The sequence below is a fragment of the Phoenix dactylifera genome, chromosome 11, assembly GCF_051530095.1.
Source record: "Phoenix dactylifera cultivar Ajwa chromosome 11, Ajwa_hap1_PhDact_Kaust_v1.1, whole genome shotgun sequence".
NCBI lineage: Eukaryota > Viridiplantae > Streptophyta > Magnoliopsida > Arecales > Arecaceae > Phoenix > Phoenix dactylifera.
Window position 1 is genome coordinate 26,307,399 of NC_143200.1, and position 22,549 is coordinate 26,329,947.

The 22,549-nt window shown below is 38.8% G+C and overlaps 2 protein-coding genes, 2 long non-coding RNA genes and 1 pseudogene across 7 annotated transcripts; all 5 read right to left on the reverse strand.

Moving 5' to 3' along the window:
- Positions 1–1,160: 1,160 nt before the first annotated feature.
- On the reverse strand, positions 1,161–1,483 carry LOC148700738 (uncharacterized). Its single transcript, XR_015971457.1, has 2 exons — positions 1,381–1,483; positions 1,161–1,291 (listed from the first exon to the last, which is right to left on the reverse strand). It is a non-coding gene; the product is annotated as an uncharacterized LOC148700738 (long non-coding RNA).
- Positions 1,484–2,429: 946 nt separating this feature from the next.
- LOC103702310 (zinc finger A20 and AN1 domain-containing stress-associated protein 8 pseudogene) lies at positions 2,430–4,567 on the reverse strand (annotated as a pseudogene). Its single transcript, XR_015971456.1, has 3 exons — positions 4,429–4,567; positions 4,267–4,321; positions 2,430–3,314 (listed from the first exon to the last, which is right to left on the reverse strand). The product of XR_015971456.1 is annotated as a zinc finger A20 and AN1 domain-containing stress-associated protein 8 pseudogene (transcript).
- Positions 4,568–7,946: 3,379 nt separating this feature from the next.
- On the reverse strand, positions 7,947–12,198 carry LOC103702311 (sm-like protein LSM7). Its single transcript, XM_088707923.1, has 5 exons — positions 12,183–12,198; positions 11,338–11,370; positions 9,315–9,386; positions 8,678–8,730; positions 7,947–8,220 (listed from the first exon to the last, which is right to left on the reverse strand). The coding sequence occupies exons 1-5, from the start codon at positions 12,196–12,198 to the stop codon at positions 8,131–8,133; spliced, it is 264 nt and encodes an 87-aa protein (XP_088564049.1). The 3' UTR covers positions 7,947–8,130.
- A 4,276-nt stretch (positions 12,199–16,474) lies between these two features.
- Positions 16,475–16,945, reverse strand: LOC148700739 (uncharacterized). The gene has a single exon (XM_088707937.1). It carries the CDS (start codon positions 16,797–16,799, stop codon positions 16,623–16,625), a length of 177 nt encoding a protein of 58 aa, XP_088564063.1. The 5' UTR covers positions 16,800–16,945; the 3' UTR covers positions 16,475–16,622.
- Positions 16,946–21,122: 4,177 nt separating this feature from the next.
- Positions 21,123–22,542, reverse strand: LOC103702313 (uncharacterized). Of its 3 annotated transcripts, XR_603289.4 has the most exons (3): positions 22,389–22,542; positions 22,228–22,291; positions 21,123–21,354 (listed from the first exon to the last, which is right to left on the reverse strand). It is a non-coding gene; the product is annotated as an uncharacterized LOC103702313 (long non-coding RNA). The 3 variants fall into 3 exon arrangements; XR_015971602.1 differs by lacking the exon at positions 22,228–22,291; XR_015971601.1 differs by having other exon boundaries at positions 22,228–22,542.
- Positions 22,543–22,549: the final 7 nt, after the last annotated feature.

The window sequence follows — 22,549 nt, forward strand, 5'->3', positions numbered from 1 at the left end:
ATTCAAAAGTTCATGCCCTTCCAATGGATCTCCTGAACTAGGGCAATTGCACCCACCATTTATTTGGCGGTAGGTTTCAGATTATTCCAAAACATCATGTCGCATATGCAACTGCATCTAGAACAATATTACAGCATGAAATTAGATTTGCAGCAACTCCAATCTCGTCAACGGCCAAAAACCTCTACGGTCTATCGTGGCCAGTAAATTCCATTGTTAGCTTGACATGTACTTCTCATTAACATCAATTTTGACTTTCTACTCCCACATTTCCTATATCAAATATTTCCTATGTCATGCTCAATTTCCTCTAATGACTCACCATCGTAACTTTCTAGAGGTACTATCAAATAAAAATAATATAAAAAAAAACATTGGACCCACCGTGGCCGGTCATATTGCCACTGTTGAAATCCGTATAGTTGGAAGATGAAGCCCATGATGCACCAATCAATGGGATTTGTCCAAGATACAGGAACTCCTAAGTCAAATCATTTCCCCAAACTATGTACATGGATCTTTGCCCAAACTAACATCCACAAGCTGCTGCCCTTAGCGGATGTTCCACCTTGCCTCGATGAAGGTATCACAAATTTGCTACAACACATAGAAATCAGCAATATATAGATTGATAAAACGAGCAGCACCAAATACTTCCCGAGACCAATCGATCCTAGCATCAGGCTCGCAACCACATTAAGTTTGGCAAGCACCCAAAGTTCACTCCAGACACCAATCTGCAATACAGGCCTGCAATTTGTTTGATACCATGCCAGGCGAATCACATCAGTAGAAATATTTGATCCGAGTTTCCATAAACATCAATTCGGCGATTATCTAAGCAATTATCCCAACAAATCTTGCAAACAAAATGCACTAGAGTCAATCAACCAGCTCTCTCATTAGTATTTCTTGAAACATTATGCCATATCCACAAGTGAAATACACAAGGCTATTTACACATTTTGGTACTTGTCGAGCAGCAGTAAGCCGACTCATTTAACATGGATTCATCTCTCTAATAATAGCACCAACACTTGGAGATTACAGGTAGCCTACCTAGGAGCGAAGGGCTTCACAACCCACCATTTGGCAACAAAATTCTGATTCAAGTCAGCTTACGAGTTTGTGTGGCTTGAAAAACACCTCATTCAATGATGTTTTGAAGAACACCAGCTTTTCAATATGTAGTGTCCCACACAGGGAAAGCAAGATAAATTTAAAAGCAGAATACAAAGTGGGAAAAACAAATTCACGGAGACCGAAGATAGTTGAAGCCCATTGAATCCATCTGAAGATCAACAAAAATTAAAGGATGCTCAGGCTTGAACTAAAATAGGAAAATACAGCTAATAGGAAAACACAGCTGAAATATTCCACTATTTCATGAACTGTAGGATCTTCAACTCCTTGATCTCATTACTTTTCTACCACCCGCCATCTCCTTATCTGCGGCCATTCCAGACCTCATCTCCCATATCAAATCTATAAAAGATCATCTTCCATTATGCTGTCATTGCAACCGGGTATTCCGTACTAAATCAATAAGTGCGTCACCATTTATTTCAACACATTTAATTATAAATAGACATAAGATAGTGCCATAGCCATGCATAACTCTTAAATCTAAAGTACCAAGTACCAACCAAGATAACTTGCTAATAATCTCATACTAAGTATGTATCAAAAATCAATCCCCCAGCTTCCTTTGTCATTGTCTACCAAAATCAACAGAAATATCTTTAATAGCATCTATGCTAAAAATCTGCAACAAAAATCTAAAGTTATGAACAGAGAAGGTAACGAGGCAAAATGGTCCATCTAAATAAAGGTTTCATGGGGATACAGCACAATCTAAAAATAGCCCAAGTGTTCGCTACTAGTCAAACATATTGTAGAAGGTGAAAATAAGCCACCAAGCCCCCATCCACACTCCCTTCTCCTTGTAGCTTACAAGCAGAGCAACAAAAGAAATGGATATGTGATGCATGGTTAACATAAATAAACCCATATACATAAATGCATGCATACAATATAACCATACAACATAGATGACGAAGATCACATGCTATGTCATACTTTATGGAGCCAGTGATATAACTATCAAATGTCTAGACATGATGGAAGCTATAAAAGAAATGCAATCACACACATACACACAACCCCCTCAAATACACTATGCAAAAGCGTGGCAATACTCAAACAAAATTACAAAAAAAATAAAATGAAAAACATAAATACTTAACCAGGCATCACCAAATTACTGCCATCACTCTGTCCCTCCATCCCAACCTACACACCCAAAAAAAGAAGAAGAAAGAAAACAAAAAACTTAACCAGGCATCACCAAATCACTGCCACCACTCCCTAGCCCCCCACTCCCCAATTAATTAACTTAAAAATACAACACAGAAACATGAGTAGAGATATGAACTTCCACACCATTTCATGCACCACTGCTGATACCACTGAGAAAATGTAACATGAGGACCATGGTAGCAGGTTACAAAGCTAGCCAAATCATAAGCCACATTAATGTCCATCAAACCAGCACGAATAAAAACTTACACACCAGATCCAACATGCAAACCTTTTCTGATCATCAAGAAAAAGTACTTGAGGCTGAGGCTGCAAGGATGCCCCAGAAATCATGCATCGGGCCATTTACGGCGACAAAGGACACTGAAAAGAAACCACCATCAACAGAAAAGGCATGGATAAGAAAGAGAAGCATCACTTCGGAGTTCCTTGGCCTTCTCTCTTGGCTCTCTAGATCTTGTCAAGTTTTTCAGCCTTAACTACAGGGTTTGCTTTAGCAATGGCATCCCTGGCAGCTGTTCGGTAGTCAAATGGACAGTTGTGCTTGTCGGAATAGCGATGCACAGCACAGAAAAGGTTCCCACACCGACAACTGAAGCCCGTCAAACCCACCCGTTTCCTACAAGTGTTGCATCTGTTCGGACCCTCCTTCATCTTTGCTTCTCCTCCCTCACCTGAGACCAAAGCATCAAATGGCTGTGATGAGATGGCCTTCAGATCTACTGGACCAGCCCCTATGTCCAGGTTTCCAGAAACAATGGGCTCTTTCCCACTTCCACTGCCACTGCCATTCACGATACTGCCCATGGAGGACGCCGCCAACTTGGCTTGTTCCTGCTTCAACATCATATCCTTGTGGCACTTGGAGCACATATTCATCGTAGCTGCACTTCCAAAGAAGCCGCAGTTGTTGATGCAGAGTCTTGGACCTTCAGGGGCCTGGCATCCAGTCTCATCGTGCTCCATCTTTTTTTTCTTTTTTTTTTTTTACTAACCTGAAACACCACAACCTCAAAATCTAAACAACAAAGCAATTTTATGCAAACCTCTATACAAACACTATGCTTTAATACTCTAAAAACCCTAGCCACCAATCTAACCATGTCCAAAGTATTGAAAGGTAAAAAAGCTAAACCTTCAAGAATCAAAGACCACAAATAGTCTAAGAGAGAACGATCACAGTTCAGAACCAACCTGCCAGTATAAACGCCAGTGATTGATCAAATTTAAGAACCTGATACACTAAACGCATCTAGATTTTATCTACAACTGCCCAAACCCAAAATCAAGAATAGTGATTCACCGAAATTGATCCAGTTCACAACTATTATCATCAGATAATCCTCAGAAATCTTTAAATTCAGCTGAAAACAACGAGATTATTCAAGCAATCAAATTAAAAAGAAAAACATCGTAACAAAGTCTAACTTTTATCGTGTAGCCTAACCAAATAGAGGATAAAAAGAGGACATCTCGGATTAAAACCGTAATTTAATAAAAAATGAAGCTGTTACGTTATAAAAAAAATTCAAAATTTCAAGAACCTACAACAAGAAGAAGGGGGGGAAACAAAAATAGAACTTCACAACAATTTCATGCAAAAGCTAATGCCTTTAAATCTAATCATGAGCCCAAAACTAGACAGAACCGAACTCAGACCGGTATAATATTTTAATTAGAGAAAAAAAAAAGGAGTAGGAGGCGGCGGAGGAGGAGGAGGAGAAGGGAATAAAAGCACCAGAACAACTCGTGATCAGTCATACAACTTTTTATTTCGAAATTATGAAGAAAAAAGAAGAGAAGGTAAAAAAGGGAACGTAACCTTTAAGCAATTAAATCAATTGAACCAGAAACCAAGCTTAACCCTCGGTTATAGCCCCCACCCTCCCCCACCCAAACTAAAAACACAAAGAAACCAAATCCGGGCTAATCAAAACCCTAGCATACCTGCTCGAAATGGCCTTCTTCCCGACTCCTCTGCAGCGTGATCCCCCACGATCCGCTGTCATCAAAACAAATAAATAAATAAACAAAACGGATCAAAACCCCCTGTTATCAGATCAAAATCTCCACGAAAAATAATCAACAGAAATAGGTCGAAACCCTAACCCTAGCGGCCAGAAATCGCCTCGGGATCGTGGAATCGAGGGCTCGGAAGAGGAAATGGAGATAAAAAGACGAAGGAGAGAGCGAGAAAGAGAGAGGTGGGTTGGGTTACCATTCCGCCCCTATTGAAGACGAGCCTTGCGTCTCCTAACCACAATTCCGCAAATCATTTATAGGCGATCAACTACATCGGCCGTCCATTCACCTCAGAAGGAGATCTCACCCGTTTGATGATGGTATACTCGTATGATCTCTTATGCGTTCGTTTAGATAAAGCCTTCGCCGCGAGACGATGCTGCCCGACCGCCATGCCCTCGCGGTTTAGACTTTAGAGTACCGAGTCGGGGTGCTGATAACCCTGAGATCCAACCAAATTAATATATACCAATGACGTGGAGGGTTTGTCGCCGTCGGATGTTGTGGTTTTGAGATGCAACTGACTTGCTTTTGGATCAAAGTCGACGTGTTCCGGCGGAGCGATTATGTTTTTTCGCCTCTTTTTGGTTGTTCTCGTGCGCAGAAATTACTATGCGGGCTGTCTTTCATCTTAGAACTCGGCGTTTACAGATTTTACTCTAGAATTTAATTGTAGTAGTCTTCACCAGCTCAGTCCTTGCAGTGGAACTGAGAGCCACTTCGAATGCTGATGCTTTTTAATGGAGAGTGATTCAGTGACTGTAATTAACTAAATCGAAGATCAAACTGGGAAGGCGGGCAAACATCACCTAATTTAGGGTATTTGATGCTTTGAGACGAGGCACACCTATTAGAAGGCGATCAGGCTACAGATTGGATGGCCTTCTTCGTAGTCGAGTACTCGAACAGAATATTTTGAACTTCTGAGGTATAATTGTCTAGAGCTTTTTAGAAACATATTGTTTTTTGATTTTCTTCTATATATTCACATCAAACAATGTAAAATACCCGTAAAAGCAATAAATAAATAAATAAATAAATCCACCGATATTTAACCAAAAAAAAAAAGTTAAAACCGCCGGATATTCTTGATAATAATCATAAAACAGCGAATGGCTCCATATTTAAGAAGTGACGCAAGTGTGGCATCACGTAGGAAAGAATAGTTTAGTGGTATTCCCACACATGCCCGGACATCGTATTACGGACGAAAATTTCCATGCATGAAAGCAGACAACTTTCTTTTATTTCCAACACATTCTTGTCGTGGAAATTTGTAAAGGATCTATTTGGATGCCGGTGCATACGACTCGTAATCCGGGACTCTCCAAGTAGCACAAAATTCAATAAAACCATACGTCGAACTCTTTCAAAAGATAGTTCTTAGTATGTGTTCCCAAACTTCTTAGAGGTTATATCAATTCCCTGTATTTAGTAACAATTCCATGAGTTACATCAATTCCTTCCTGCCACTTGGTAAGATAATTGTTTGCATCACTCCTTAGTTACATGACTTAATTTTTCCCAACCGAAAGAGTTGTTTCCTTCCAGCATTAACTAACCACCATAAGACTTCTACAAGCTCATGTCACTTACTTTCATGAGGCTTAGCATGCATAGACAGCTAACAGGACATGCATGGATTCACTAAATCGCTGTGAAAACTAATTTATACGTCCACCATTGTGTTCACGACCGCAAAGCATATTGAATGCATTATCCAACTTGAAGGATTGAATTGCTAAAAAATCCTGTCTTTTTTGATATCGAATTAAATGCAAGCTTCCTTTTTTTTTTTTTTGGATCAATAAAGAGCAATATTATGGGAAGATAAATAGGGGAATTCCTATTGCCAGACTCATCTTTTAATTAAAAAACTTACTTGCTCAAAAACCGATCAGATTCTGCAAAGCATTTATTTACCATCTTGCTATCTCATCTTGGTGGTTAAGTGTTTGTTTCTTAACGTTTATTGTTACCACTTTCAAGTAAGTTTCACAGAAAGGGCTCACTCGTGGAGTTCATAGGCTAATAATAAAAAATAGGCATGACTAGTTCAATAATTTGCCTCTGGAAAAATAATAACTAAGACAAAACACACATTTCATCTGCAATATGCAAGAACAATCATAAATAATAAATGTGGTGGCAATCCACTTGGAGAAGGTTCAAATTTGATCCCTAGAAGGTTCTATGATTGCCACATTCACCCATTTGATACTGTTAGGGATTTAAATAATCCAATTTGTTAACAAACAACTGAAGATTAGCTAGGCTAGGAACTTGTTTAGATAGTAAATGGCATCTCAAAAAGTTTGACAATCCAACTCATGAACAAGCCAATTATGAATATTAAAGTTGTCCCGCTTTTATAATCTTTACTCCTAAGGGCTCGTTTGGTTCGCGGGAAAAGAAGGGAGGAAAGTGTGGTCAACAACAAAGTAATGAAATACCGCTTGTTTGGTTCGAGTTTTCAAAGAAAAGAGACGGAAAAGTTGTATTCCCATGGAAATATGATTCCCACCTTTCATGGAAAAATCTTTCCTATGAAAAACATGAAAAAGTTACTTTTCCATGAGACGGCAATCACTCCATTTTTATTTTTCCCAAAAAGACCCTTCAGCATTAAAGAAGCATTAAAGAGGCATTAAACATCTAATTTTTATTAAGGGTATAATAGAAATTATACATAACTTTTACAAGAAAGTGGATAGTTAACCAAACATAAGCACTTTCGAAATCTGTCACTTTCCAATGGTCAACCAAATATGCCAGAAGTATTTTTTTAAGTATCCTCTTCCTAAGAATCTGCTTCCTAGAAATCATATTTCTAGAAAGAAAAATGCTTCCCGCGAACCAAACAAGCCCTAACTCATAAGTGCTGAATTGGAACAACTTTTGCTAAACCCTGCTCAAGCTCAACTTGATTAAACTATTATAAAATAAACTAAGCTCGAACAGCCTACTACTTAGTTGAGCTCGGTTCCTTCATATCTCAAGGCACCATAGGTAGACACTTGTCCACAGTCTACACCAATCTATATTTAGCTGATACTCTACATTTTTGCTCATCAATGCAGTGTATAATTTTATGTTCTATCCAACTAAATAACAAAAATAATTTTGTAACTTGGAAATTTTTACTAAAAAGCACACTTAGCATTGAAAGGCCTTTTAGTTAAAATGGATGTAATGGAACTATTCTTATAAGTTTTTCATATTGCTCATTAGTTTCATGTGCATATCCACTTTAACTAGTAGTTTACAAAAATCAACATCAGGGTGCTCTATCTAGGACAGTATCATTTAGATAATTTATTGCTACAATCACAAAAGCAGGTAAAAATTTAAAAGGAATTTTGCAAAAAAAAGAAGAAGAAAAGAAACAGTATTATCATATTGCAAAACCTAACTGCCCATATAGGTAGTACATGAGCGCTTAAAAGATGTTGATGCACATGTGAAAAATGTCCTAGTAGTTAGGTGCAACAACAGCATTAACAACAACAATAATGATAACAGATGATGCTTTTTCTTACAAATATGAAAACAAAGTGGATATTTTTTTTTTCAATATTCCCAAGAATAGGACTGATACTGGAACATTTTCTCTAAGCAAGAATTGCTGCTAATAATTCAACTCAAAGATAAATAGGAACATGTTTGCGTAGTTAATAAAAATTTCTCAGTTCCCCCTTCCAGAGGGAGCAAAAACAATATCAAAATAATGTAGACTGATTTTACATCAAAATTACAATACTAATCGAAAAAAGGAAAAAAAAGACCAGGTTAGGCTCCATCTGGCTGCATAAAGGGATTGGCAATCTCATCTGTTCCATCCGTAGGTGAAACGAGCATCACTGCAGTTCCCCTACAAACCTGTGATAAACCAAGTAATCAAAGACAAAATTTAGTTCAGAGAGCAGATCTGCTTTCTTTTTATTGGAAAAAAAAAACGAGCAACATATTGTGGTTTCTTGTTTTCATTTTTTCAAAAAATAAAAAAAAATCAAACAAGCTTTCTACAAGAATACCTCAATTTCATACTTCCTTTCCCAAAAAATCTTTACCGTTATGGCATATCTTGTTTGCATGTTTACATATTAGGACAATACTGATCGTATAAGATTTCTACGAAAGCATCTGAAATTTTCATATGTTCCTCTCACAGGATCTTTGGTTCCTAGTTACTTTATGGCTATACAGAAAATGGTTGAATCATCAGTCAAGGTCATGCTTTCGTCTAACAGGATACTGCATCATATTATGTTTCTTTAAGTAAGGTTTCTTACATGAGCAAACAATAAGCAAAAGCTGCAAATATAAGAGTACGTACTATTAGGCCAAGACGCCTGGTCTGATCTGTAGTCTTCAGGGGATCATCAGGATCTGCAAAAGTGGGGGAACAGGTGGGACAAAAGTGAACTCTTTGCTTTGCAGAAAAAAATGTCTATCACACCCAGAAATCTTTTACAAAGACTTGAAGAGATAACAGCTGACCCTCAGACCCAACAAAAATAACATAGTTCACATAACTAAATGGGAAGAGCACCAGCCATTCCATGCAATAGATTGTTTGTTTTAAGAATAAGGGATGTTACAAAGCATCCACCTCAAAAGAAAGATGAATAGACTCATAAAATAAAAAGGGGGTCATCTCTGCTGGAAATGGCTTTCATAATCATAGCATTGCTTCTCTAATTTCAGGACTCGAGCATATCTTGAAGAAAAAAGATCTACTAATAACATCCAATACATAGTTCATTAAACAAAGACACGATATTATACTTATATTTTGTATGACATTAATGAACAAGTAGATGTTTGTATATACACACACATCACATGTTGATATGCAAACTCAAGAATTCTATTCATGTACAATAGAGATTTTTTTTTTTTATAAAAAGGACAATGAATGACAAAAAAGCTCAAATTAACCTTGAGCCAGATTGTGTGGCAAATACAAGTACCTCTTAGAAACTCAATTGCTTCGTCCAGCACTAGATTTAGAAGCTGATCATATCCTTTCAGAGTCCCTGTAACTGCAAGAAGATAAAGCTAAATTTTCAGGTAAATAACATTGAAACAGATAATATGTCTTATCATTAAAACATAAAACAAGAAGTCTTATCCCAAAAACTTGGGGATCTGCTCTTCTACCTTGATGTTGATCTTATTTAACTCCATCTACAAGAAATTCATTATTGACTATATCAACTATATTAGTGATTCAGATTTATAAACAATGTCATAACCTGGAGATGAGTATAAATTACAATTTCATTTATATTAGCATACTTTGAAGCATCATTGAAATCAAATTAGTGCAACCTGAAAATTATGACATGAATATTTCGGCTCTTTCTCATCCACATATTCCTCTTTTCTCTTGTACGCATTTTGTTTCTCTCTCTTCCCCCCTCCTTTCATCTCTTTTTTCCTCCCCAGTCCTTTTCCTTTCTTTGTCCTTTTCTACTGCCTAGTACCCTAGGCAATAGCAACGATCAGGGGCTACCATTGCTTACAGTTAATGATACTAGAATTGTTGGTATCCAGACATAGTCAAAGAAACAACTCGATTTTTTTTTTTAAAAAAATATTTCCTACGAGTAAATTCCTTTCTTCTATTTTTTCTATTACTTAAGCTTTTTCTGCTTTACCACTCTAATCTTGTATTGCTTGTATATCCAAGATCAGTTCATTGACTACAAATCACTTTACCAGTTGGAACCGATGTGGTATTGCATACTAGCCTTAATTGGCAGATTCCTTTTTTGGGGTGTACCAAGTATTTAAGCCCTTGGCTGTGGCTTCTCTTAAATAGAAGGATAATGGCTTGTGACACAAATCATTTTGCTTATCTTCTTCCTCACCATGAACTGCATACTTGCCAGAAGATTAGTATAATGGACCTTAGTTGCTAGAATCGCGGGGGGTGCAGTGTGGGAACCAGTATATGCAGCCTATACTGCTTATGCAATTCTCATGTGAACCAGTATATGAGCGTCTGCAATAACATTGATGAATAGTATGTTAATTATCCCCATTCTAAAAAATTCCTTTTTTCTCCAGATAAAACATACATTAGCTGCAGGACATTGCAGTAATCATCATATTTTGGTCCAATATTATGCCTGTCATGAATTCCTTTCTAACTTCTAATAACATCAGATACATCATAGAGTTGGAATTTTTAAGAAAAGAAGCCATATCGAGAAAACCATGCTGACATGAAATTTTAAAAAAAGAAACTTATGCCTCTCAAAGCCTATTATAGTTGTTTTCCTCCGGTGTATATTAACGAAAGACATATAGTATGTGCCATATGGTACTTTGTGCTAGCTTTTATTAATAAATTGGTCTTTATAATACTTTACCAGCGCGAGCAAAGTCAGAATACATTGTTTCCTACAAATCTCTTTGTTTACTGGGTTGATATGTTGGTTTCTTATAAATACGATTGAACATAATAAAGATACATGCTGAAAAAACCTAACACTAGAATAAAATTCACAATATTTCCCAACTTATTTTTCCAAAAGTACCCATACTTATTTTCATTATTTATTTTCACAAGTTTGTTTTTTGGATATATTATGAACTTTCTTAACCAAAGCATATATTGATTTCTCCTCATTCAAAATGGGTCTACCTTTGACCGCGATCTTACTCGACTTAAATTTACTTTTGATTTAATTTCGCTTCTTATAGAGAACTAAACTTTCAGAAATTTAAAGCCTATCATAAACAGATGGGACCTAAACAACATTGGAAAGCCCCAAAATAGTCACTCTAGATAGGGCATCCTAAGTGCAACTTTTTATGAAAAAACCAGATTCAATTTTTTATTATTTTATTTCATATTTTTAAGTAATGAGTCCTCATTTGAGTAACACGTGCATTAACACATGGTTGATAGCTAGCAATTGCAAAATATTTCTATAGCAATTACAAATCTGAGTGTACAAAAATAACATGAACTTCAGAACATACCTTGCCTCCACCAGTTAGCTTGACTTGGACACCCTTGTCAACAAACTTTGCTAAATCCAAAACAGTTTCCTTCCGGCCTGACTGAAATAGATAAATAAGCAATAAGCTGTTTAGATCAGCACAATATTTAGGATTACAAGGTGGTCCAGAGTCATTAAAAAAAAGTCTAATATAGTGAAAAGAACTCTACTAAGAACAAGTATCCTATTGAAGTTGATAGACAGGATGATTAAGTGGTTTTGATTGAAAAATATGCTTATCAGATAAGCAGGAGTCGACAGAAAGACTGCAGTCTATATTTTCCGAGCCCTCGAGTCCTATATGCTATACACTCATCTATTCCAATAAAATTAAACATTAGCATTCCTGTCTAGCAATGTAGGTGGTAGCCCAAGGATCGTGATTTATTTCCAGATGATAAAACAACACATGAATGGCTTAGTTTACTGACCAGAACATCTTTTCTTTAGAAAAAGAGCATCATAAGTACATTGAGTTGAGACAAGAATCATAATTTTTAGACTGGAAAACAGGTTGCCATAACATAAATTGCTAAATGAATAAATTGACCATGAAACAGATAATGCAATTAATAACATGTACAGGAGAGATGCAGCAGTGAAATTTGGGAGTATCATGATGCAAATTTATGAGACATGAAAATCAAAATAGCTATAAGATTAAAACATGAGAATTTTAGTAATAACACAAGTTTCATTCAGGCACTCTCCAAGGAAGGCTTGAAAGAGTTTTAATGCATGTCTAACTTTATTTGGCATACAAACACCTGTGTCCCTAAATAAAAACATTACACCTAGATCAGTCCTAGTGAAACTTCAGCATACATCCAATGTTTGCCATTGCACATTGGGTCAATGTCGGACTTGATTCTAAATAATGCTTCTAAAGTAGCATGTGGAATTTGTGTATCAGTACATGCTATCCAAGTACAAGGTCTTCATTCAAACAAGCTACGAACAGTGGACTGGCTGAAAAAAAAAGAAATTAAAAATGAAAATCTTTACAAAACAAAGAAAAATCTTATAGAATGCCAAATAGAAAACACGACTTGTTGTTCACTCGTTATGAGGCAAATGGCTAAGGTGGATGACATTAAGAAGCTTAGCAAGATGTTGATACGACCAACGTGATGGAAAGCTCTCACAACATATATTACACATCAAGTTACATGATTTTTGAGAAACATGATTGTGACACCTAAGATTAACAATTTCTCAAGATTTAAACCAGTTGGTTGCTCGTACGAAGTCAATGCTGATGCATTCAATAAAACAAAAATGCATACTTTTTGAACTTGTAGAGTCTGATTATTGATGATGGAGCAAGGATTAGCATAATGAACTAACCATTTTATAATCTTAATCCCGCTAAGATCTTCCCAATTTCAGCGCTTCCAAAACTAACCAACTAAACTGACTGTATAACACAATAACCTGAGACCAAGAAACAACATCAATGAACATTAGCTCCAAGATTACAGAATTAGCTTGAGAGGAAGTAAGATGAAAACCCTAATTATTTTTTTTTGAGAAAGATCAAAAGCTTAATTCTTGATGTAGCTTGAGATTATTTTTCAACACAATAAAAAAAGGAAAGCAAAGGATCTCATTTCTTATAAAAAAAAAGGGTAATCGAAAGGAGCAAACGACGTATTTAATAGGAGGGTTGAAAAAAATTAAGGGAACAAAGGGATCTTCTTTCTTATCAAGGTTAGTGAAAAAAACAAAACAAATAACTATTAACTATTGAGGGGAAAAATATCTAACAAAATTTTTGCCTAAATCTCAAAGAAGTTATCAACTTTGAGGAAAAGAAGAAAGAAGCTTATATAATCTTTTACCGATGGCAAGATGACAATAACAATACACAAGAGATTCGCCCGATCCGAAATCCGATCCCCGAGCCCTAGAAGTGTATCCCCAAATAAACCCTAAATATCAAAACCTTCATTCCAGAATTCGAAGAAAGAAGCGCCGGAGAAGAATTACCTATCGCTTGCGGCAGTGGAAGTGGTTCGGCCGCCGCTCGCCCCCAGCCAGCGCCGTTCCTTTTAGTATTCTTTTAAATCCAAACAACGCGACGAATCCCGGTTCCTTAGGGCCCAATCCGGTCCCACATGACAGCACTGCGACCCGTCACGAGATGATTGGTTGTATGCGAGAAATACTTTAGCGCGACAATAATTGGATCTGAGACCGACATTTTGGCTTTGTAAACGGAGTTTGTGAAGTCCGCTGTCGGCTTGGCATCCTCGGAATCGGGTCGTCTCGTTCGCGAGAAAGAACGATCTTTTTTCCCCACGTCAACCGTTGGATCACGCCGAGGACAGCTCTCAAAGCACTCCAAACTCCTTCAATCACTCCCCTGCACACATCTCGAAGCAGCTATTGTATGATCTAACGCTGGATTCGCGCGAAGGAGGATAAATCCTTCTTTCGCTCGAAAGATACAGGGGATCCACGTACCCCCGAATGTTTGATCTAGAAACGGAGTTTCCCTCGATGTGACCGATGATCCATGGGTGGACACTCTGCCTTTGAGATGTTGGCCGACGATGGTGGATACTGAGGCAGCAGAGGGGCTTCGGGTGTGTGACCTCCTGGCACCAGGGAGGACAGAGTGGGATGACACCAGACTACATCAGCTGTTTGGGACACATCTTGCTGAGAGGGTACGTTCCCTTCCAGTACCAGATTGCGAGGGGCCAGACGTTAGGGTCTGGGGCACCTCATGCAGGGCCAGTGTCAGGCTGGGTGATCTATCCCGGGCCATCCAGCAGGAGCATGAGCGAGGACCAGACTGCGCTTGGATTTGGAGGTCCGGACTCCATCCGAGGGCAGCACTCTTTTTGTGGAAGGTGATGTGGAATCGCCTTCCGACGAGAGCAGTGTTGAGCCGGCGTGGTCTGGGGATCCCCGCGGAGTGTGGGGATTGCAGTGTAGATGAGACTGTGGATCATGTACTATTTCAGTGCACTTGGGCGAGATCGACATGGCTATGGACAGGTATCCCGGAGGAGGTGTGGCAGGAGAGGAGACTCTTCCTGCAATTGATACGACAGGGGTTGGCCAGTCCCGGGTCATGCCAGGAGGCCACCCGAGCGACTTGCACAGCCCATCAGATCTGGCTGGCAAGGAACGCTCGCACCTTCAGTGGGCGCAGGATGTCGCCGAGGTTTGTTGCGGAGTCTGCTCGAGCACTAGCGATGGAGTCCAGACTTCCTACCCCCTTAGACACACCCTTGATAGCTTGGGACACCTGGGGTTCCTCTTCTGCTCAGGCAGCTCCTCGGACGGTGTTTTTCACCTGGGAGCCCCCACCCCCGAGCTTCCTCAAGGTAAACTTTGATGGGTCGGTGCTGGATAGAGGTACGCGAGGCGGGGCAGGCTTCGTCATACGGGACCCTCACTCTAGGGTTGTGGCAGCGGGCGGCTGCCGGGTGTTCGACACATCAGTTCCAGGGGCAGAGCTGCGAGCTGCCTGGGCAGGTCTTCGCCATGCCCGGCGGGTGCTGCAGGCCAGCTCGATCATCCTGGAGGGTGACTCGGCTACAGTTATTGGGTGGATCCGGCGGGGACTGAGTGGTGAGAGCATCGACCATCCTCTGATCCGGGACATTAGGATGATGGTGAGGGATGGCGTGGCCTTTGAGGCCAAGCATGTATTCAGGGAGGCCAACGGGGCGGCTGATTGGGTGGCTGCATACGCGGCCCACCATTCCGGATACGCTCTGTGGGTGGGAGAGAGAGAGTTGCCATTGGCACTTCGTGAGATTGTGTATTTTGACTTTCTTGGGTGTATTCAGACACGCGTTGTCTAAAACCCGGTTTTAGCAAAAAAAAAAAAAAAAAAAAAAAAAACCGTAGGCATTATAATAACTATGTAGTAATTTTTCATATATCCAGATTGTCGGTTGCTGGTACCAATAATTAGAAGTTCCAATGACCCAATGGCCTTACCGGTTGATATGCAAGGGCCACGTAGTTGGAGAAGCTTCTCAATGGCATGCGTTGACATCCAAATCTCTCTCTCTCTCTCTACTATTATAAGCTGAAACTATCACACATATAGACTGCGTTACGCATATATACACCCCACTTCAATGACCGGAAAGAATTTTAGTACTGGATAACAACAGGAAAAAAAAAATCTCTTAGGTTGACTTTTCTCTGTTCATTCTTTCTTCATTTCTTCCCACCACCTTTTAATTTTTTCGTCCCTCCTCTCTTGGTGTTTGTAACGAACATGCAAAGCTTTTACCCTGCATGTCCAAAGCGATCATAACAAAATGGCTGGTGTCTACTATATATTAGTAGAAGCGATGATTCCCATGGCTTGCTACTACCAAACGAGCCATTATATATAACTGGCAGATAGGTATGGAGGATCACATCCTCGAGACCTTTCTGCCATGGTAGGGTTGTCAAGAGGTATAATTTTTAGTTGAATCAGATTCATCACCAAGTTGGTGGACCAGGAAGATGCACAAGCATTTGCGATGCGCGGCTTTCCTTTTTGCTCGTGTTTCTGCATGGTACTTCGCCCACCTAAATGGTTGATTTGGTCCATCCTGTAGCCACTCCGCCGAGAGGCAGCAGCACATCACATCAAGGATGTGACCAACCAAACACTGCTTCAATGAAGGACGTAATCTACATGTGCATGGTACAGGGTTTCAGTAATTAGCCCTCCTCTAGTTTTGGAGTTTCCTGGCAGAAAGTACAAGGGGGGCACAGGCTTTCAGGGTATGGTGCCCCTGGAGCCTGGAAAAAGACTTTCATTCTGACTTTGCTCAGAAAAAGAAACCGATCAGGGTTTAGTTCATTCACCCACTACCACTCTCCATGAATTGATTAATGGCGGGTGATAAAACAAAGGCATGTGCAGCTGGTGGAACCGACCTGCTTGATGTGCTCTGTTCTGTTCAACCGTCCATGATCGATCAATTGCGTCATTCAACCAACCCATGTCGTAGCCTAATAATCAAGAACATATATATAACAAGGTGTGGGATTTTATTAACTTCATCACCGCAATGAATGAAATAAAAACCAATCTCACAATCCAACCTTTCCTTCAAGACAAGCCAAGCCAAAGCGATGTGAAAGAAAAAACGAAAAATGAGAAACAAACATAATAATCAAATTAATAACCGATACACTGATTTGTCATTGAAATGATAAACAAATTAATGAGGAATTATTCATTCATTTTGAGAACACACCACACTGAAACTTCTCTCTTCCGTCCTCATCGCAAAGAATCTAGTGCAAGTAGTAGGTGAGGAAGGAGAAGACGGAGGCACCAATCAAGGTCCCGATGGCAGGAGTGGCTGCGAATGAGCCACTGGAGGGGCCCGGTGCCGGGGCCTCAGCAGCCAATGCAGTGGTGGCCGAGGCGGCGGCGACGAGGACGATGCAAGCAATCATCTTCATCTCCATTCTGGTTAATTGACTCTTGGGTCGGAGAGATTAGGTCGCCGGGAGCCTGCCTTCTGGGTTCTCGAAAAAGCTTGGATGGAGATCTCTCTCTTGAATGTTTTTGTCCTTCGAGGGGACAAGGTATTGGGCGGGAGGGGTTTTATAGGAGGGCTCGGCGACTGGTTTTGCCAACGATGGTAGGTGAAATTAACGGAGGGAGAGGTTAGGCTTCTGCGGCCTTGGTTTATTCGTGGAGTTGGTGGCCTCCATGTGGTGGGTGGGAGGGTGTTCTGTTTACGTGCATGTGCATGGAAATTCTCAGACATCGGCGAACGAGTTGACCGGGTCCGGTCGTTGCAGGTGGCTGGTCATGGTGAGCCGCATGGCGTAGCATTAGCTAAGTTTTGGCAAATGACCCGACGACATGTGTCGCTTCCGATGCAATGCCATGGAAGACTATTGGATGATTTTGCTGTATTGTGGACGAGGTGTGGCGCTCGTCGAGGTTATTATTATTCTATTGTTAGGATACTGCCTACTGGTGTAGTAAAGGATACGTTGCACGAAGGGCCGTATGGAAGATGATTGATGGCACGAACAGGTGTGGAGACTTGCCGTGGAACCTAACATTGCTCGATCTCTTAGGACTTAAAAAGAGGGAGCCCGCTGGTCCAGGCTGTTTGACAGAGGAAAACCACCAATCTCGGCTGCTTAGGTCGAATGGGTCCCACCAAGGAAGGCAAAGCAATGCAACACCTATGAATAATTCCAGCAGACTATTAGAAAACATCTCTGATTTCTGAGCAGCACACCAAGAGCTCTTTTTGGTTCGTGAGAAAAGAAGGAAAAAAAAGTGGTCAACGAAAAAATAATAAAATACATCTTGTTTGATTAAAATTTTCAAATGAGAGACACGAAAAAGTTGTATTTCCATGAAAATATGATTTCCACATTTTATAAAAAATCTTTTCCATAAGAAAATGAAAAAGTTATTTTTCCATGAGCTGGAAACACTCCATTTTTATTTTTTTTCCAAAAAGGCCCTTCAGTATTAAAGAGTCATTAAAGATCTAATTTTTATAAGGGTATAATAGAAATTACACATACCTTTCTAAGATCTAATTTTTATTTGTTACTTTCTATGATCAACCAAATATGCCAAAAGTACTTTCCTAATCATCTTCTTCTTAGGAATCTGCTTCTCAAAAATCATATTCCTATAAGAAAAAATGTATTCCGCGAACCAAACGAGCCCTAAGAGGAGGATTGCTTTAACAGTATAAGGGAAGAAAATATTTTATACCAAAAAAAACATGTATTTTGGGACATTGTATCTGGAATATGCATAGAAAATATTAAACATTACGTATACTGCACATATATTGATTTTTTTTTCTTTCTGTTTTGCGAGAAAAATGATATATTGAATCTTAACTGCATCCAATTAGAGGAATTTTTTTTTTAAAAAAATAGTTTAACTAATTGTAGGATCGACAGATATTGCTTAATGATGAATTAATAAGCCACAGGTTGGTTACGTGATTTTTGAAAATTCTAAAGTCGAGACACCATTATTCTGGCATCTGACATTAGAAGATCTATTTTATTTCTTATTGTTTAGCTATATAAATCTCCTTAACGCTTCTTCAAATCTACTCCTTAAACCTCGCAGTAGACATTGCATTCGCATCCCGAGTGTGCTTCTCCACGTACTAGCTAATGCTGGATATGTATCGGGTCCAAAGTCCTAACAATTCCCCACTTTCCAAGTGAGTGTTCCACCCATTGACTCAATTACTAATGTTATCTCAACTTATCCTTCACCATTCTTATATTCAAGTTTAATAAACCCTATAGCTCTGCCTAGCTATGTTCTTTGCTTCAACAGTTCTGCACCCAATTTTCTTTTTCAGGTTTCCATCCTACGTGTTAGATTATCATAACTTGCTTTAGTACCCTATTCTTTTAATGTTTTCTTTTCTCCAGGTGGTCCTCACTTATTGATACTAAAGTAGCTTATCATGGGTTTGCTTTTGGTTGGATTTATTCTATACATTTTGATTCTTTTATTTTTTTAAAATTAATATCTTAACCTTAAACATTTATTTATAAAATGATATTCATATTTTTTTGATTCGAGGTCATCTGCGTCTAAATTGTTTTTGAAGTCTTTGCTTTCAGAAATAGTTGTTCATCATATATGTTCGATTTCTTTGGTGCTTAACTTCTGGCTTTCTTGTTCTTTTTTTTTTCTTTTTGTCCCTACACGATATTATTTCTTTATAATACAGCTAACATATCTGGAAATTTCACTTCTTTAAGATACCACCAACCTATCTAGAAACAGGGCAATTGTCACAGCTAAGACTCTACTGAAACTCATAAGAAAAACATATTTTCACTTTCAAAGTCACAAAAAGACTTTCTTAAGCAACATCAAATATGGCCAAAGAAGAGGAAGAGAGAGATGGCTAAGAAATCAAAGGAGAGGGGGGAGAGAGAGAGTGCAGAATCGAACCATTTGGGCCTTATAGTCCACTCAACATATCTTTACAATGGCTGCCAAACAAAGGCTGCTGATAAGCTAGGTCGCTAAATAAATATATATTATTAATGATGATTATTAAGTCTTGCCAACTAATTATTAGGCTAAATCGGTGATTAATATAGAAGCATCAAAAACAAAACTACTCACAATGGTAGGTAAAACCACCACTAATTAGCATTTTTTGCAGGATCTTATGATTCCATCACTAAAGAGTTCCTCTGCATCTTAGTTTTGGCAGTAAAAGCAGATGATGGATTAGGTTCGAAAATTGGGAACCAACAACTTTGAATTCAACCTCGAATATTTAAGAACAAAAGCACATCTTCAGCCACTCACGATCCATGAGATTAACTCATGATCCATGAGACTATGATCTGTAGCATTGATACATTTGTAAAGCATATAAACTAGGATTTACTTATGATGCATTGATACATGTGAATCTAAAACACAATTAGCTATATATATTGTTATTCCTATGCCAATTTAGCAACTACTTTGTACATGTACGAACTGTATCGCCTCAAAACATCCAAATCTTAAGAATTGTCTATTATAGACGAATCTTCTAGACTCCTAAAATGTTCATCAAAGGACAGCTTTTATTAACTTAAAATGATATATCCACGCAAAACGAGAAATGAAGATCCGTATATGTATTCATAATACTCTCAAAACTTCCAAACCTTTTAAATTGCCTGTGCTAGAACACATCTAAAATCAACTATCAGCTCTTACAGTGCTTATACAAGGATAGTCTTCAGTGGTTTATGCAGAAGATAGAAGCCAAGAGCAAAGATTCTCAAGTTGCAGCAAAATCAAAAAATTCTCACTGCAACACTTAGGATGCATCCTATATCACCCCCATCTAATATTCCATGTATGCCGTGCTGCATCAAAGATCCCAATAGGAATAATCCAAAACTGAAGTTTCAGATCTCCTAGCAAGTGACCTGATTAATTTTTTTGTTAGGTAAGATTGGTATGGAACATGTCCTAAGAGAATTGCATTCTTAGTTTTAAACTGAAGATGATTCTTCTCTTGACCATAGTGGAATCATTGTTGCTTGTCGGGCTTGCAGGCATCCTTTTTACCTTTCAGACTCCATATATTATCATCTTATAGATAATTTCTCTAACTTAAGTGATTTCATATTCTACTCATTAGATTTTTCATAACACTATCTTTATGTTTATGTGCTTAGTAGTTCCAAAAAGATAAATCCAACTTATTTAAATCTATAAAGACTTTGATGCTTTTAACTTTTTCCTTTACCTCGTTCTTTTGTCACATACCTGTATAAGATGTCAACCGTCCAAAGTCATGTAACATTTAAAAAGTTTAGTCTAAATTGATGTTACATGTACATTTAGTTCATGTTAGACATATTGCTCCAATCCGCATGCATGATTTAGTGTGCAGATTGCTAAAGACAATGTTTCCTTTTTTTTTATAAGATTACATCATATTTATCATTAAACAGGTTATTCTATTCAGGAACCATACAATATCAGCAATACAAGAATGAATAGCTTATTAAAGAAAAAAAAAGAAAAGAAAAGTGAAGATCAATATTAGATTAACGGGTATATGCCCCTCTCACAGGCCCAAATACCTCACTATACGTAAATTCTCACAGGCCCAAATACCTCACTATATGCATGCAAGGAAGGGAAAAAGAAGATCAAATGCAATATTTCTCAACTAAAATTATTATATGTTAATAGCAACAAAAATGACATGCCTAAAAATAATGATCAGAATTTACATTGCCAAACTAATGGGAGCAACACCCTGCTTGAACTACTATATTACTGCATTGAGATTATCCAAACACTTCACATCATCTGTTCAAAACTACAGTAAAAACTGTTTGCAAGATGGAGCAGCTAACTGTTCAACACGCAAAACTGACATCCAAAGCAGCAATCACAGAAGAGTACTAGCAACAGTTGTATGCGCACAGGAATCCTAGAATTATCCAATAGCAGCACTCTCTGAATTTCTACTCCATTCTCTACCTACATCTGAAAGATATAGATTGAGGTAATGATGCAAGCTCTCATACAACTGGTTCTCACTACAATGCAGTATAATCATGTGCAAGAACACCGATGAGTGCAGTAGGCTCATACGAAGAGAATGCTAATAATTTCTAGGTATCAAACATAAAATTTATTTCCATTGAGTCAGAACTGAATCTGATTGACAGCCAAGTTATAAAACTGGTCAAGGTTTTACAAATATTTATTCCACTGATTTAGAAATAGAACCCTTTGTAAAGAGAAAAGGGAATACCCATACAGCGTGGGAAAACACTTGTTGCCTGTGGTTGGGTACTGAATGAGAATAAGATATGCTCAAATTTAGCCCACATCAGTATATTGAAGTATTCAAAAGCAGAGAAATTGCAAAAGTGAGAAAACAGACCGACAAAAGACAGAGAAGACCGAAAGGCAACTTAAGATTCACAGAATTCAAGAAACATGATAGATAACACTAAATCCAACTCGTAACAAAGGCATCAGATAAGCCGAAAAAGAATGACAGACGAGAAAAAGTAATTCCAAGAAAATCATGTCGAGCCTTAATCGTGTCTAAGGCATGATCCGGCCCTGCAGATAATCCGCAGACATGATATATCGAGACAGAAATCAATCAAGTAGTACTGCTTTCTCGACAGAAAAGAAGAGAGGAGCAATGTCAAGAAAACAGGAAAAAAAACCCCGAACATGGGTAAGAATGCCATTAAGATCTTCAATGGCCAACTGACATTGAGATTGTTATGACAAACCAAATCACTGAGAGCATAGAAAAAGAACAAGTCTTGACAGAATTAATCGCTGGGGGGGGGGGGGGGGGTGTGGTTTGGGTGGCGTGGCGCTTAGAAAAATGCTCACCTTGACAAAGAGAATCCCGTTGCCAGGGCATTTCTTGGGAAGGGCGATTAGACGCCTCGAGATCCTTCTCGGCGTGGAAATCAAGGAGGGTTTGTCGAAGAGATAAGAAATCTTTAGAGGAAAAAAACATAGAAGTTAGGGATCGCAGATAGAATGGATACCGTCGTGGAAGAGAAAGACGCTGGAGGCACCAACTCTCGTGGACTCGGGCGCTCAAGATCCCACACTGGGCACCGCGCACGGCGGAGCAAACAACGGCCGTCGCCGCAGCTCTCGACTACTCCGTCGTGAGGCCGCCATTTTATGGGGTGTAGAGACAGAG